Source organism: Cynara cardunculus (genome assembly GCF_001531365.2).
Source record: "Cynara cardunculus var. scolymus isolate 2C chromosome LG 10, CcrdV1, whole genome shotgun sequence".
Classification (NCBI taxonomy): domain Eukaryota; kingdom Viridiplantae; phylum Streptophyta; class Magnoliopsida; order Asterales; family Asteraceae; genus Cynara; species Cynara cardunculus.
Window position 1 is genome coordinate 12384966 of NC_037537.1, and position 18801 is coordinate 12403766.

The 18801-nt window shown below is 34.9% G+C and overlaps 1 protein-coding gene across 1 annotated transcript; it reads left to right on the forward strand.

Annotated features, from left to right (window-relative positions):
* Positions 1–245: 245 nt before the first annotated feature.
* LOC112519213 (ADP-ribosylation factor GTPase-activating protein AGD12-like) lies at positions 246–8751 on the forward strand. The gene is made up of 8 exons (XM_025127211.1): positions 246–627; positions 2219–2300; positions 4309–4384; positions 5183–5346; positions 5777–5888; positions 5983–6099; positions 6805–6900; positions 8239–8751. The coding sequence occupies exons 1-8, from the start codon at positions 588–590 to the stop codon at positions 8518–8520; spliced, it is 969 nt and encodes a 322-aa protein (XP_024982979.1). The 5' UTR covers positions 246–587; the 3' UTR covers positions 8521–8751.
* Positions 8752–18801: the final 10050 nt, after the last annotated feature.

Genomic DNA, 18801 nt, shown 5'->3' on the forward strand with positions numbered 1-18801 from the left:
AACGATGCGGTTAAACCCCATAACTGTCATTTACCAATTATTAAAAGTTGTTCTTTTTAAGAGCCTCTCTAACCTGACCGGTTGCTACTTTACTTTACTTTACTTAACCAATCCAATGCAATCGATCCCATGGAGATTAAGCTTACTAAAATTGAACCTTGAACATGTTTCTAGAAGATTAAGCTTATTCAAGAAACAAAATTGACTTCATTACATACAGGGTTTGCAAACAGGACATCGAAAAAGCCGCCCTCCTTTACGGAACGTTAACCAACAACACGTTCTCATCATATTCCTCTTTACCTCCAACGCAAACGTTAACAGCCGTCCCAATTCACAAACTCCCAACTTTATCTTCTTTCCATCATTTCTAAACACATATTCATCAACATTCTTTCCCATTCATTGATTCTAGTTCATCTTTCTCAATCAACTGCACCTATAATCCATTATTGTGGATTTTGAAGTTGTTCATTTTTCAATCGATCATTCCAGTAGCACTTAGAAACTATAATAGTTTTAATTTGAGATCGAGTTGTAATTTGATAAACAAGTGAAAGTTCTGTTTGACAATTGTGGGCAAAAGAATGAGTTACGCATCAGCGGCACTTGGGAAAACATCTTCTGGTATGATTCACATAATCGATGGAACTTATGGTGCCATTTTATGTTAATTTAAGGTTTCCCCGTGCATAAACCCTAGCAGGTCGACTTAATGGGCTCAATTATGCGTTATGTGTGAGGATGATCATTCTTTTCAAGTTAATCATCATGTGGGATACTCTAGAATCCGTTATATATTGCTAGTATGTGTTTATGCTTTTAATTTGACAAGATCTTGAAGCTCGATTGCTCTTATGTATTAAATTCTCTGTTAAAGTTTCTACTTTTTTCATCATAATAAAGATGCAAGAAATTTGTATGTGCGTCTATTGAACTGCAAGGATCTATAAGTGCTGCTGAATCTGTCAATTAGGAGTCCTGAATTCCACAACAGTTGAGAAATTGATCTTGATCCTATAATACCTAACTAATACAATTAGTTTTCGAGGGAATGAAGTTCTTCATGGAAGGGACAATTACTATAGATAGAAAAAGGTGTAAAGAATGTAAAATAAGTGATTTGTAAAGTTGACAAGGGCAAGGTTGACATTCAATGTCAAATGATGACAACCAAGCAAAATACAAACTATTAGTTAGAGAATTTTATTTATTCAGTACAAATAATGAGAAGTGGTACATAGCGATTTTAGCTCTGAAACATTCACCAAAAGGTAGTTTTAGATTTGGGACTTTCAGAGCCTCAATTGCTTCTCAGTCATTAAGGTAGTTAGGTCCTATATGAGCATCTTCGTGTTAGATATATTGATCATGGCTATCATACTCTGACTCTTGGGTAGCAAATTCTTTAATAATCCGAAGCTCATCCAGTTGGTTGTGGGGCCTCCATGATGATCCACGGGATGATTTTGTGTGAATGATTAAGTGACCAGATTGATTAAGAGCATCCGTATAACATCATTCAGATGCAAACAAACAGCCCCTAAGTCCATCTCAGAGTACAACGGAGTTAATAAGTGTACCAAACATACAGAGGTAGATTGTTTCTCTGTTTGTGAGGTGGTGGTTTTTGTTTGCAAACCTCCTGCTACTAGTCCAAAATAGGTAGGGAGATAAAGTAGTTTAATGTTTAAGAGGAAATCCCTTTGAACAGCACAAATTGGATAAATATGTAATAGTCAAAAGCGGGTGTGAATCTTGGCTCAGGAACTCCCAGATCCTTCTTTGCGCTTTAGGTTACGCAGTAGGCTTGAAACAAGACTACTTCTATTACAGAATTTCCAACAGACTTCATGTGGAGCATTAGATTTCAGGGTACTTGGAGTGACATATTCTAAGTCTGCTGGCTATATTCTATTCAGCACTACTTCGATCAGCAAACGCACATTTTCTCTTAATCATTTACCACAATATTGTTAACAGTTTGGACATAACGTCAGCTACTTATGAAACATGCTGAGTTGATTAGAACTAATCAATCACTGTCATTGGATATCTACTCTTTTTGTGATTTTTATTTCCCGTTTCTTACTTTGTTTTTCTCCATGAAGTTTTGGTGGCAAGTCATGTGGGTACATCCATAAATGTAGCTTCTTGAATATGACAATGGTTCAATTGATTGGTCTAGTAGATTAAAGAACCCGTCCTGATTATGTAGGTAACAGAAAATTAAAAGATCTACTGCAGCAACGTGATAATCGAACTTGTGCTGATTGTGGTGCACCTGACCCTAAGTGGGCGTAAGTTCTATCAATCTCAATTACCTTTCATATATATTATCCTCAATACAATTTCATCGGATTTACAGTTACGAATAGCATACATGGCAGTCTATTTAATGCACTAAAAGTTACATAACGCTCTCTCATCTATACCTACTCAGGGGCTGTTTGGCAGTTGCTGAATGATTTAGTGCAGAATAGTTAAGAGGTCAGAATGGTTGAGAGGGTCAAAATGGTTAAGTGCTGAATGAAATAATGTTGTTTGGTAACTGTTCTCTGAATGATAATAAATTACCATTTTAACCCTCTCTAATAAATTATCATCGAGAATCATCTAAACCCTAAATTCTTGCCCTTGTTCCTGGACCTTTCGATTGGAGTTTCGTATCCGATGGATTAACTCCGGTGACCAGCCTGAACACAATCAAACGCCATGTTATCACTATGGTCGTTAAAATCTGCCGATTTCTTATAAGAGATATCAGTTTCGAGGTTCACAAAGAGCTCAGAGATAGGGAATGAATTTCTTGTGCGACGAAGCAAGGAACGAGAGGAAGAACGATTTCAAAGCATGATGGTTAGATTCTGCGGTGTCGAGGAAAGCACAAACAAGGACCCAACCTTAAATACTCGCTGGTGGAGGCGGAGACGATGGAGGCGGAGGCTACCGGAGACGGGGACGGCGACTGTGGAATAGAAGCGACGTGCGTGAAGAGAGGGGTTGGGAAGAAGGCGACACAGCAGCAACTCGGGAGAGGAGGCGAGATCGACTGGAAGGAGGAAGGAGGGTGGGAGGAGACGAGATCGACTGGAAGGAGGAAGGAGGGCAAAAATGGAAGAAGACCCCTCTGAATCGTTGAGGGGAGCCCTAGCCCCTAAATGGTTAAGAGCCTTTTGTAACCATTAAGAGGTTCTTTTTTTGTTGCYAAACAACCCTTGCCTCTTAGCAATTAAGAGGTTGGCTCTTAATGTCACCATTAAGAGCCAAACAAACAGCCCCTCAGAGTCAGATGTCAGGCCTTTTATATCAAGTCCCTGTGCATTTGGTACGCGAGACAGGACGAGACATAATAGAACAAAAACCTATGTTTGGCGTGAAATTAGACTGGGACAGGATAGGACTTGGTGGGGCAAAAAATACATTTTTTTGTCCCACCAAAATAAGTGAGACGAGAGAAGATTGGTAAATCACTAAACTACCAATGTCAAATAAAAACCCTAAAACCTTCCACAATTCTTTCACTCGCCTCACTCTCGCTGTCTAGTCCTGTCCCTTCCCATCCAGTCCAGTCCGTGTAACAAGCACAGTTGATGTTATATGTAGCAAGTTAGGAATGCTCGACGCATATTCTCCAACTTTTCAAGGAATGCTATATGTATATGATTGTGTTTGTATGTATGTATGTATGTATGCATGTATATGTTCATGCTTGGTACCATATTTATGGTTTTATATCATTGCTGATGCTCTATGCATTTTTCTTTGATTATGATATACTTGTATAGTTGTATTGTTACACATTCTGAGGATCTCCCTTTTGAATCTAAAAGCCGGTCTTGTGGCTAAAGGCTATTTTATGCTCTATGGGATATAATATGCGGTTATTTTCTTGGTCTGGCCAAAATGTTCTCTTATGTATTGCTAGAACGTTGATACCTATTGGGCGCTCTATTAGCCGGATATCAAGAATGCCTTTCTCAAAGGCTTTCTAAGGGAGCAATGCATGGATCTTGATCACCTAGTTTTTATGGTTCAAGAGGAGGTTTTAATTATGTTTTGACTTCTAAATATATGATATGTATCAACTTTAATTGCTCGCTCTTAAAGACACAAATATCGGAAATTGTTGGATTGGGAAGCTGTAAAATTAAAGAAAATGAAGGAAAATGTAATCTTGTTTGATGAATTAGGATAAAAGGACTTGGTGATGATTCATTTTTCTTTGTCTTGCTTGGTCTTTCTATTTGTATGTAATGCTCGATTTCTTCCTGTATGATTGTATGAAAAAGTTCTTCTGAATTTCAGGTCAGCCAACATTGGAGTGTTCATATGCTTAAAATGTTGTGGCGTGCACAGAAGTCTCGGTGTTCATATTTCAAAGGTACATATCATCCCTCCCTTTGAAATCTCTCTCTATGCAGAAAGTAGCATTCGGTATATAAAACTGGCTACCTTTTCTAAAATATCAACTATAACCAAACCGACCTAGTAAATCCCTTTCGAAAGTAAGGTTTGAGAGGAGAGATGTACGCAAACCTGGCCTCGATCCCATGAGAGTAGAGCGTCCGTTTCCGTCAAGACTCCCGACTTGTGCAAGAGTGTGAACAAAAGTATCAACTATATTTCTTCAAATAAAAATTAGTATTCCTGCCTTCATTCATATTCAAAAGAAGGATTTTTTATTGTCTATCTAAAAGAAATATTTTGTCATGCCTTTGAGAAAACCTATTAACATGGTATCAGACTGTCTCCCCACAGCTTCAGCCTAGCGAGTAATGAGGTGGACATCCTTACAGAATGAGTGGAAGGTCTGGGGTTCGACTCCAAGCGCCACCCACCTGCCCCTGAGACACACAATTTACCTCCCCATGATGACTTGTGGGACCCAGTATGATGGGGGGTGCTCCAGAGGGTGGCGTCGTACCCTCTTTGCCGAATGGTATCAGACTGTTTAGATACTGAACATCTTTATCATGTTCTCTTAAGTACATAATATTTATACACCTATGGTGAGGTTTGAACTCTTGAGGTCTTGGGAGGCTGGGCTTTACCAGTAACCCAGTACCGCTGGGCCAATGTCACTTACAGTAATTACTTATCAAGTTTTCTCTTCACTTGATAAGTTGAAAGTTTTGAGTTCACATGTGACAGCTGATCGATCTTAAACTGAACTGGACAGGTTTTATCAGTGACATTGGATGCATGGACTGAGGGTGAAATTGATGCCATGATCGAAGTTGGAGGAAATGCATCTGCAAATTCGATTTATGAGGCATATATTCCTGAAGGAATTTTTAAGCCTAAACCAGATGCAAGTCAAGAGCACCGGTCAAAGTTTATCAGGTTGTCATTCATGCCCTTTTGTTCATAAGTTCACAGCTTGCGTGATTTCATATCCATGAAACATGATTTCCCTACTAATCAAAGTAACTTCAATTTTATAATTAAGACCAACCAAAAGTACTCTATATCTCACCTGGAAGTTGGGCCTGGGAGGTAGGATGTACGCAGACCTATCCTCTACCCCAAAGGGTAGAAAAACTGATTCTGTGAAGACCCCCAACTTGGAAAAACGTTTTGGAACATCTTGAAAAAATTGAAGATTTTGGAAAGTAATTGAGGGGCTCTATTTTGATTTTATTACTGTCTTTATTAAAATCCTGATCACCACCGTTAGATCTTTTTTCTGCATCCAAGACTTGAACAAATGTGCGTGATGGTTTTAGTGGTCATCTTTGTTCATTACTCAGAATTTATCATTTTTTTCATGGAGGTCCAAGTATGAGCTTCAGGAATTCATGAAACCAAGCTTGAGGATCTTGTCTTCTAACAGTAGCTCTCTGAAAGCGAGTTTTTCAAGAAAGATTGACAGTATCCCGAGTGCCGTAAGTTTATTACAGAATTACATGTGCAGTATAGCTTTTACCATCACTTGGGTGATTTCAGCAAATCGATAGCTGATGTTGAAACTGATCACAGAAAGGCATGGTGGAATTCATTGGAGTCTTGAAGATCACAGTGCAAAAAGGCACTGATCTTGCTGTTCGAGATATGCTAACAAGTGATCCCTATGTTGTCCTTACATTAGGACATCAGGTTAGTCCCTTTGTTTCTACTTCTTTTATCAACCCCCCCCCCCCCCAAAAAAAAAGGCAAATTGCATGAAAATGACATACTTTCGTCTGAATCATATATTGTGTAACAGACTTTCAGAACCCTCGTTTTGGCACCTCAGATGTGGCATCTCAAACATTTAGGTGCCTAGTTTACATATGAGAATGATGAAAATGCAATGTACTTTGGTCTGAATCATATTTTGTGTAAAGTACTTTCCAAACCTTTATTTTGGCACCTTAGATGTAGCATCTCAAACATTTAGGTGCCTTGTTTACATATGAGAATGCATGAAAATGCACGAACTTTGGTTTGATTCCTATTTTATGCATGTATTTTCATCTAAATGTTTGAGATATCACATCTTAGTGACCAAAGTGAAGGTTTTAAAAGTAACATAAAATAGGAATCAGACCAAAGTATGTTGCATTTTCATACTATTTACCCCAAAAAAACCAACCATGTGTTGGACCTCAATGGTGACTTCATTGAAAACTGAAGTTTGTGCTCATTGTATCTGATGGGCCGTTGGGAATTGACAATACATCTCAATACTTATTTGTGAAGAAGTTCAGTTAACATTAAGATGTTCATATTGATCCCTTAAAAATATCACATTTTAGGAAATGATCAACCATGATTGTGATGCTTTCTTTGTTTTCTTTTCCGGCTTGGTAATGGCATTAGAAGGCCCAAACAAGTGTACGAAATAGCAACTTGAATCCAGTTTGGAATGAGGAGCTTATGCTTTCTGTTCCACAGAATTATGGGCCTGTTAAACTTGTAAGTTCACATGCTTTCCCTTTTCTCTTTTCCCCTGTTCTTCAAAGGTATAATCAACCCAATCCAAACCAAACCAAAACCAAACACACTCAGTGGGTCCCACTCTCGGGGGTCTGGGGGTGGGGATGTACGCAGATATGTTCTCTACACCAAGAGAGTAGTGACTGTTTATGTGAAGACACCTGCTGTTCCATGGTATCTGTTCTCTAAACATCCAAATTTGGTGTATGGTTGGGAAAAATAATGCACTTTTTACCCAAAAATACCTCATGTTCTTGGTTTTTTTATATTTTTCTGCAAGAACAAGGGTTTTATTTCAGTAAGCGGTCAAAAATTTCGTTTTTCTTGCTTGATTTTACAATTTTCTTAAGATTTTATTATTTTAGTCATTCATGGCCCAACATACATTGTTCTGTGTATGCTTTACAAAATTAGATCATACCACTTGTTAGCCATGGTTCCATTTGTAATGTGTAAATATATACTTAGTTCAAGGGTTCTTTTGGGGAGTAATCTAATGGGGTTTGGGTTCCACATATTCTCATACGGTATGAGAGCTATAGTCTACCACTCTAAGGACTCGACACTCTAGTACCATTTGTGCCCGTCTATCCCCATCTTGACGCTTTGGGACAATTTGTAACCATCTAGCCTCCACTGGAGGGGACGTGTTGGAGTCTCACATCGGCTAGATTTGAACATTTTCTCTTCAATATATGTTGGAACATCTGTTTTTCTCCTTAAAGCTCTTTTGGGGAGTAATCTAATAGGGTTTCACATAAATACCCATGGTATCAAAGCCAAGATCTACCACTATAGGGACTAGACCCTCAGGGACAATCTGTGCCTGTCTAGCCCCTCTCAACACTCTGGACAATCTTAGTTCGTCTAGCCTCCATTGGAACAGAGGGTGTGTATAGGAGTCTCATGGCAGTTAGACACTTAAGACTTGGACCCTTTTACCTCAATATATGTTGGAACCTCTCTTCTCTTCCCTCAAGGTTTCTTTTGGAGAGTAATCTAACGGGATTTTACATATTCTCACAATCAGAGCCAAGGTCTACCACTGTAGGGACTCGACGCCCTGTGACAATCTATGCCCGTCTAGCCCCTTTCGACACTCTAGGATATTTTTTGCCCGTCTAGCCTCTGTTAGATGGGGCGTGTTTGAGTCTCGAATCGGCTAACCTTGAACTCTTTCTACTTGATATATGTTGGAACCTCCTCAAATGCTCTTTCTAGGAGTAATCTAATAGGTTCCACATATTAACGGCTACTTTGCCCTATAGCGCGTAATTTAACTTTCCTGAAGTCTGAAGATACTGTTTCTGAATGCAGCAAGTTTTTGATCACGACACATTCTCGGCCGATGACATAATGGGGGAAGCTGAGATCGATATTCAGCCGTTGATAACATCTGCAATGGCGTTCGAGGATGCTGGCATTTTAGGCAATATGCAGATAGGAAAGTGGCTGAAATCCTATGATAATGCATTGTCAGAAGATAGCATTGTCCATATAATTGATGGGAAGGTGACACAAGAGGTTACACTTAAACTTCAAAATGTCGAATCTGGAGAAATCGATCTACGAGTAGAGTGGATGCCCCTTGATCAATAACTAAGGCTCAGAAACGCTATGTATGCAACGTTATTCTTATGGTTCAGATATAGTTGATGATTGTGTTTCATTACTGGTTTCGAGTTATGTCTATAAAGCTTAATGATTTATGAGAATTCTTTTGATTGTATTTATGATATGATTTATTGGTTTTATATTTAAACTTCAACATTGCATTGTACTAACAGAAGTTTTGAAGCTAAGCAGCCAAGTTAGTCAATGTTTGGCAAACTATTTGTATCCAGGAATTTTGGTGACAGTGGTTGGATTCTTAAATCCTTTTTCGTTCGTAACACTGGCAGGTGTTTATTTTTGTATTGCACGGCACAAAACTATATTTAGAGCATCTTCAACAGTTTCGAATTCCAATTTGATAGAAGTTTTGAAATTTAGAAGCCAATTTCATGCCAATCTTAAGACCTTGGCAAGAGACGTTCTTTTGTTAACCGTCTAATTAGTACAAATTATGTTAATCGAGGTATTTTCGTCTTTTTCATATATTGATACCACATTCCAATGATCTCATTCACTTAAGTATTACATTTTTAAGTTAATTATTTCATTTACTTAATTATCACATATTTTTTTAAGTTAGGACACCCTCAAAATCAAGCAGGTGCACTTTCAAGACGCATATATTTTTTCCCTTTACAGTAATCAAGTGGATGGGTGTATGGACCCCTCTCGCTTAGTAGATCCGCCACTAAATATAGGTTTTGTTGATTTATATACTTTTCGTTCAGTTTCTTATATTTTGTTACATGTAGTTTTTGCATCAAACAAATAATATCTAAGTGATGATTATTTGGATCACATCGGACAGCCTGGATTGGAAAAAAAAGGTTTGACCAGGCTAGACTGCCAAAAAAATTTAAGTTATACCAGATCAAAATCAATTTTAACTGTACCAAACAAACAAAGACGAGACTTATTTGGTCGAAGGACCAATTCCTAAACAAAGTATAGACTACAAGGCTAACTATGTAGTAATAAAAGTTTAAGGGGCTGTATACTAAATGTTTACCCGGTAAGTATTTACTAGATTAGGTTAGCTTATCGAGTGATGATATCGATTGAGAATCTTACCAGGTAAGAGCAATGCTAAAGACTTAGAATCTTACTATTTCTCCTAGGACCGCTACCGCTATTTCACCCCAATTAACAACATAGGGATGGATATTCATGCCAAAGCATATGCAAAACCAAGTCATTGAAAGATCAATTCAATGGCATATGGTTGTTGAAGCATCAATTAGCAAGCTTGGGCAAGCTGATGAATATGAGGATCAGGTACTTCTGCATACTTTCTACAAACTATATTATTGATTGAATATGTTAATAATAGGTATACCCAATCTCCAAATAACTCATCATCGGTCTTCTTTTCCAGCAACAACATTTGCAGCCTTTCTTCATCCACAACATCGTCATTACCCCTTGGTTGATTATATATATATATATATATAGAGGAGTGATCATATGAAAACCGCCCTTATTTGTGTAAACCGTGCAAACCACCTTCATCTGTTGATTTCATTATTTAATCTTATGAAATTTTTTTCATGAAATTGTTTAATCTTGTGAAATTGTTTCATATAATACTTTTTTTGATGAGGTTGTTTCATATATGGTTGTGAAATTGTTTCATATAATACTTAATGAAACTGTTTCATGTATTTCTCTAACATTAATGAAACTGTTTCATGTATTTCTCTAACATTAATGAAACTGTTTCATGTATTTCTCTAAAATTAAAATTATGAAGATGATAATATCTATGATTAACACCCTCCACAATAAAATGATTAATCAACCTTTCATAATTACAAAAAAATGAACAAAATGAAAAATTATAATTGGTTGAATGCGGTTTGCACGGTTTGTACAAATTGAGTGGTTTGCATTTGATCGCTCCCCTATATATATATATATATATATATAGAGAGAGAGAGAGAGAGAGAGGTAAGATTAAATGTTAACCAAAATTTTTGTGTTAACTTTACAAACCATTTCAACCAATCATAATCCATGTTTCTATTAGGTTTTTATCTAGCTTACAATTTAATGTCAAGAATAGTTGAGTAATTTTTTTTATGTAACTCCCATATCATTAATTGGGAGTTACAAAATTATAAAATCCCTAAACATGTGCATTTTTAATATTGATACAATATTTTTTTAATATTGATCTTCCATTTTTATTGTTTTATGATTTTGTGATTCGTGGAGGAAACACAATAGTAAAATCTTCGGTATCGTTCAAGCTATTATGGATAAACGCATTGGAAAAGAACTCGACAATATTGAGAAGATTAAAATGGTTTATGGTGACAATCAGAGTTCGAGTGGGGAAGTGAAGAAAAAATAACCAAAGTGAATGTCTTGGTAATAGATTAATATTTTATTGTACTCGTTTTAATCGAAATTATGTCCATTATGATGTGTTGTGTTTTTTGTAGTTCATATTGTGTTGGTAGTTTTTTCCTTTAATTATTAATATGTACCTAATTCACATGTTCAAATGGACTTCCATGCACGACCCATTTTCATATGGTCATATAACCAACTATTGTGTTCCTGTTACTACTCTCATTTGAGTATATATATGGACGAAATTTTGTGTCATATGAACACAAGTGTCATTTTTGAAGCTTGATCACAAATCTTTATATTTGTATAGGTGCTTGCACCTGGAGTTTATATATGTTAAATTGTGTAAGTGATTGCACCCGGTGTTCATAGTATGGCGGTCATGTGTTCATATATTTTCTACGATATTCTCTTCCTATGTGGCTTGATCATGTTCACAATTTGTTCATATATGTTCATGTCAACTTATCGAGTTGTTGGTAAAAAAATTTGCTCCCAAATCTTTATATTTGTGTAAGTGTTTGACCTGGTGTTCATATATGTCAAATTGTGTAAGTGATTGCACCCGGTGTTCATAGTATAGGGGTTATGTGTTCATATATTTTCTACGATATTATCTTCCTATGTGGCTTGATCATGTTCACAATTGTATATTGGCGTATATGTGGATGTGTGTTCACATGTTATGAATGTACGTATCTATGAACATATGTTCCTATAATGTTTTTGAATTTGTGATTGGTAGAAGAGACTTGGTAGTAAAGTTTTCGGTATCGTTTAAGCTATTATGGATAAACTCATTGTTCCTAATGAATGAACTATTCTTCACAAGTGTTCATATTGTGTTCATATGTACACTAGTTGCATATTTCAACATTGGCTCGCTCCTGAATGTGTTTATAATGAAAGAACTATTGTTCACAAGCTGTTCATATTGTGTTCATATGTACACTAACTGCATATCTCAACATTGGCTCGTTCCTGAATATGTTCATAATGAAGGAACTATTGTTCATAAGTGTCCATATTGTGTTCATATATATACTAGTTGCATATCTCTACATTGGCTCGCTCCTGAATATGTTCATAATAAAGGAACTATTGTTCACAAACTGTTCATATTGTGTTCATACATGTTTATTTATTTATTTCCTTTCGTGTAGCAGCTATTCTTGTTATGTTCATATTGTGTTCATAAATGCTATGCAGTCCAAGATTATATATATATATATATATATATATCAATTTTTGTTCGTATTTGACACAATGGTTCATATATATATATATATATATATATATATATATATATATATATATGGCCTAATCAAACGAGAACTACTTAGTTTGTGCTAACCGTGAGGTCTAATCTCAACCACAAATCAATAAATAAATTAGGAAATTTATAATTTTAGTAATTTTGAATTAAAATTTTAATACAAGGACATTTTAGGTATTTTGAAACTCTCCTCTCTTCTCTCTCCGTCCCGCGGCCACCGTCCTCCAGTGATACCACAATGGTATCACGATGCATCATATATGTGCTTGGGTATCACACAAAGGTCGTTTGTGTGGTCGATCAAAGATATAACACAGTGGTATCACAATGCATCTTATATATGTTTGGGTATCACACTCTGTCTTTTGTTTAACAGAGTCAATATTTTTAGGTATCACAGTGGTATCACCGGAGGACGGTGGCCGGAGGACGGAGGAAGGAGAGAGGAGAAAGGAGAAAAAAATACCTAAAATGTCCTTGCATTAAAATTTTAATTCAAAATTACCAAAATTATAAATTTCCTAATTTATCTATTGATTTGTGGTTAAGATTGGAACTCACGGTTACCACAAACTCGTCAGTTCTTCCTTGAATATGTCCCTATATATATATGAGCGTTCAAATGAAAACCACCCTCATTTGTACAAACCGTACAAATCACTCTTATACGTCGATTTCATTGTTTAATCTTAAGAAATTTTTTCATGAAATTGTTTAATCTTGTGAAATTGTTTCTTATAATACTTTTTTTTGATGAATTTGTTTCATAAATGGTTATGAAATTGTTTCATATAATATTTAATGGAATTTTAATGAATTTGTTTCATGTATTTCTCTAGAATTAAAATAATGAATATGATAATATCCATGATTAACACCCTCCACAATAAAAATGGTTTATCAACCTCTCATAATTACAAAAAAATGAACAAAATGAAAAATTATGATTGGTTGAATGTGGTTTTCATGGTTTGTACAACTTGAGTGGTTTTTATTTGAACGCTCCCCTATATATATATATATATGTGTGTGTGTGTGTGTGTGTGTGTTCATATGGTTCTTAGATTTTTTTGATTTTGTAAGTCCCAATTAATGATATGGGAGTTACATAATAAAAAAAATTACCTAAATACCTTTTTCCCCATTGTAAATTTAAAAAATTAAATTTTTATCATGATTAATCACAACAGTTTATTGTAAGAATCAATAGTCAAGATTGGTTAACAAAGTTAACACAATAATATTGGTTAACATTTGAACCAGACCCTATATGACCAAGATCAAATGTTAACCAAAGTTTTTGTATTAATTTTGTTAACCGATCTTGGCCATCCAATCTTAAAATAAACGGTCAAGATTAATAATGAAAAAAACTTAATTTTTAAAGTTTAAAATTTAATAAACCCAAGTAAACAAAGTTGAAAGGGGCATTTTGGTAAAAAATATTTAACTTTTCCAAACCAGTATCTATCAAATCAACAGTAACGTATGACGCCTCTCAAAACCGTCCCCCATCTCCATACTATTTGCTGATCAAAGGGCTGGAAATCTGGTTCAGCATCTTCATCAAACAATGGCTGATTTGGGAGGATTTCCCGTCGATCACAACCCATTACATGGTATGTTAGCAAAATTTAGGGTTTTGATTATCCTTTGATGAATAAAATCACTCGATAATTTATGATTTCTAACTTTAGTTAGGAAGAAGAGTGAAAGAATAATGAAGAGGACTTATTTCTCAAACTTCAAAAACACCATCGACACCCCTTTGGATGTCGATGCAGAGCTGGAAGTGAAGAAATCGGTTGATGTAGAAAGTAGAGAGCAAGCCGTAAGACAAGTAATGGACTCGAAAATCTTAGCTACCAAAGGACCCACAGGTAAATTATTGCAATTGATACTTAATATACATTGTTATTGTTGGGTTCTTGTTTAAAGATTTGATGAATTGATTTTTTAAGAGGTTCAAGTTGGCTCATGATTGATTTTCAGTTTTTAGGGTGTGCAGATTATTATTATTCTTTACATATAGCAGGTTAGGCTCGATATGTGTTCATATTTTGGTCCAAATGCACATACATGCAAACCCGGGTTCGTATTCGAGACAAGGGTTCATACATGTAAATTTGTATTGGTAATTGTAACAACTGTTCATATCGTTTGGGGGTTGTTCATATGGGTGTACATGTGTTCATCTTCGTCAATATGTGTTCATACGGTCACATATTTTCATCATCTTATTATGTTCATATGTTTCACACTATGTTCATGTACATACCACCTGTACATATGTGTCAATTTCTGTTATTAAGTTACACAAGGGTTCATATAGCTATAGTTTTTTTCCTAAAATAAAGAAGGGATCATATAACACAAGATGTGTTTGTATGGTTGTCCGAAGGTTCACATTGCTGAATTTTTGTTCATATCGTGTTCACAAGTGTTCATCACATATAAGTTGTATTAGTGATTTAATATTATGTTAAGTGAGAGACATATAAGATTAATTGTAATTGATGTATAGGTTTTAATTTGTCACACTAGCTAAATGATGCATTCATTTATGTGTACATTGTTTTGCTATTACATTCATAATCATTTTGATTACGTATATATAGCAGGTTAGGCTCAATATATGCTCATATTTGGGCCCAAATGCACATATATGCAAACCTGGGTCCGTATTCGAGACAAGAGTTCATACATGTAAATTTGTATTGGTAATTGTAACAACTGTTCATGTCGTTTGTGGGTTGTTCATATGGGTATACATGTGTTCATCTTCGTCAATATTTGTTCATACGGTCACATATTTTCATCATCTTATTATGTTCATATGTTTCACACTATGTTCATGTACATACCACTTGTACGTATGTGTCAATTTATGTTATTAAGTTACACAAGAGTTCATATAGCTATAATTTTGTTCCTAAAATAAAGAACGGATCATATAACACAAGATGTGTTTGTATGGTTGTCCGAAGGTTCACATTGTTGAATTTCTGTTCATATCATGTGCACAAGTGTTCATCACATATAAGTTGTACTAGTGATTTAATATTGTGTTAAATAAGAGACATATAAGATGAATTGTAATTGATGTATAGGTTTTAATTTGTAACACTAGCTAAATGATGCATTCATTTATGTGTACATTTATTATGATCCTTTTGATTACGTATATATAGCAGCAAAAATAATGTTGTTGGAGAGCAACTCGTCAGCACGTATGGTATCGTCATTCGACAAAAGATGACAAAATAGTTTACACACAAATAAAGGGAAATTAAGATGGATATTTGTGCATGTGAAACTTCTTGTCCTACTTAATGGTGTTTGGATTATCGTCCTAAAAAAATCAGCTGTTGAGCATCATATTAATTGCCATTTTATTATTTAATTTCAAAATATATATAAGAAAAATGTGCATTCAGATCATCTCATCATCCATTATATTATGTACTTATATTTGTCTTCTTTCACAATCTTCATTTACTCTATATCCACCTCTCATTCAACTATTTCACCCATATTCATATCAACTCACGGTTTATTTTGATACAAATTTCATATTCACATTTACATACTTGTGTGTGTGTATATTACATATACATATCAATAAGGTGGAGCAGTATGGTGAGTGAAATATGAAATTAAAAGAGGAAGGTCATGAGACTAAAACCAGGATATGATAGACAGAGAAAGTTTGGGAAGAAAATACTGTTAGATTCTGAAACTAGATCAAATCACAATACAACTCAAGTATATTAGGCTCCATAAGGAAGACATATATAATTTAGATTCAGCTAGTATAGAAGATTGTTGCATGGCTATGTCCTTGTAGAGAGCTCAAGGTTTATTATATACATCTCAAAAGAAGCGAAAGTTCGGACTATAAAGAAATTGATATAATGAGTTGCAAAAAATAGGCGAAACAACAGTGAAAGTGCAAAAATGCTTCAATTGGTTGTAATAACTGGGAAAGGAGCCTGACCGGAGAAGATGAGAAAAGGAAAACCATATATGTTACATTTGGTCATTATAAGAAATAGTGAGTCTCTTCTTGATTATAATTCTTTACATATATCAGGTTAGGCTCAAGATGTGTTCATATTTTTGTCCAAATGCACAACTGTTCATATGTTTTGGGGGTTGTTCATATTGGTGGACATATGTTCATCTTCATCAATATGTGTTCATACAGTCAAATATTTTCATCATCTTAGTATGTTCATATGTTTCACACTATGTTCATGTACATACCACCTGTACGTATGTGTCAATTTCTGTTCTTAAGTTACACAAGGGTTCATATAGCTATAATTTTGTTACTAAAATAAAGAAGGTAATATATAACACGAGATGTGTTTGTATGGTTGTTCGAAGGTTCACATTGCTGAATTTGTGTTACTATATGTTCACAAGCTGTTCATCGCACATTTGTATAAACACGTTCTTCATAATTAAATCGTTCATGACATGTTAATGTTCATATGTTTACACAGGGCCAGTTTCAATTGTTAACAAAAGTTGAAAAGTTGAATTGGGTTGGTCGTGTATGTCGATTTGTGTTAATTGCAAACATTGTCCTCCTGATGCTCTTCATATGCTCATGATTTCTCAATAATATACATGTAGAACCTGACCTAAATAAAAACACATACAACATCGAAATAAGATTAAAAAATGTGTGTGTAATGAATATTGCTTCATACGAACCCTTGTGGATGTCGATGCAGAGCTAGAAGAGATGAAATCGAAGGATGTACAAACTACTAAGCAAGTCGTGAGAAGAGGAAAGGAGTCGAAACACGTAGACAATTAAGGACCCACTGGTAAATTACTGTAATTTGATAAATAGTATAAGTCTTTATCTTTTAAAATATTGATGTTGGTTGATGATTTATTGATTTAGGCTGCAATTTAGTTGAATAATTTATATATGGATGGCTGGAAAAATTTGTTTTTTTTGGGAAGTTGTGTTCACATGGTATCAAATGTGAAGCAAGTTTCATATGGGTATATTTGTGTCTGTCCCACATATATGTTCATACATGTGTTCATATTACCCGTGGTTGCATTTCTCAATAGAGTTGTCTTCTGAGGAATGCGGGTTATGTGTTCATGAGATGTTCACATATGTTGCTGGCCTTTTGTAGTTGTTCACACATTGTTCATTCCTTGTTCACAGAGATGTTCGTACTTACTCCATAATACACACGTAGAACCAGACCTAAATAAAAAACACATACAACATCGAAATCTGATGAAAAGACTCGTGTGTATTGGATATGAATTCATGAAACAGCAAATATAATAGTTGTTTATATTGAGTTCATATGTGTTTTGTAAGTCCCTATGATCAATCTTCAAAATAAACTCCTAAGCAATCCATGGCAGATCTGGATTTTAGCATTCAAGAACATGAGAAGAGATGAGAGGATTTGTCAAACTTGGTCAAACTCTATAATACATATACAATTTTACAATTGAGTTCCTTACCAAAATTACACTAAACAAATACTATTTATAGGGTCAAACAAGAAAGCCTAGTCAAAGTCAAACTATCTCTACAAAAGTCAAACACAATGACTTTATACAATTATAGACAATTTTATCTTTCAAGACGAATACAATTTATACTGAAATTCAGTCCTAACATTCTCCCCCTTTGTATTCAGGCTTGAAAGAATTTGCTCGCTTTGAATCTCATTTGAACTTTGTCGCTTTAGGCATTTTATGACTTCTTCAAAACAATCTTCAACTTGAAATTTTCAGACGATCGTTAGTTGAGAAAATCTTCTAACATTCTCCCCCTCGAATGTAGAACAATGATGATCTTCTCTTTTGACAATGTAAAATAAAAACAGTAACGATCTTCAGAATTGATCTTTAAGATATTATCTTCAAAGAATTTTCTTTAGACAAAAAACTCTTACATTCTTCTTCAAAAATGAACTACTTCAGATAACGAACAAACTTTTTCTTCAAAAGAAATCTTTATCAGCAAACTGTTGTAATGATGATCTTCACATTCAAAAACTCTCAGTCATTTTAGCACAGGAATAATCTTTGGTAATTATCTCCGGTCACACTCCTTTGAGTCTTTTGCCGATTTTGATGTTACTCCCCTTTGATCTTTATAATGAACCCCCCTTACAATGTTCGGAATTGAACATTTCATTCATTATTACATACTCCCTCTTATGATGAAACGAGAATCATTACATCTTACACAAAATAAATTAAATCTTCCGCAAAAACCGTCAATTCATAAAATTTTAAGTAGATATTTTCAAATCCACTTGTATAATCTTTTCAGATTAAGGGAATGGGAAGGTAACAACCAATTTCAACGTATGAAATTGTTTTCAATCTTATGAAAAGATTGGTCTGTGAGTATAACAAATATACTCAGTACAACAGATGTACTGTATATATGAGACTTTATGAGGCTCATCTCACCAGGTCTTCCATTCAATCATCGATAGTTTAATAATAGCATATCTATGAATGTTTCGACAAAATAACATATAAATTGCAAAATCTGTGTAGTGTAGAAAAATACAGCAATTAATGCTTCTGTTTAAGCTCAAAATGATAAACCGTGTGGACTACACAAATTTATCAGA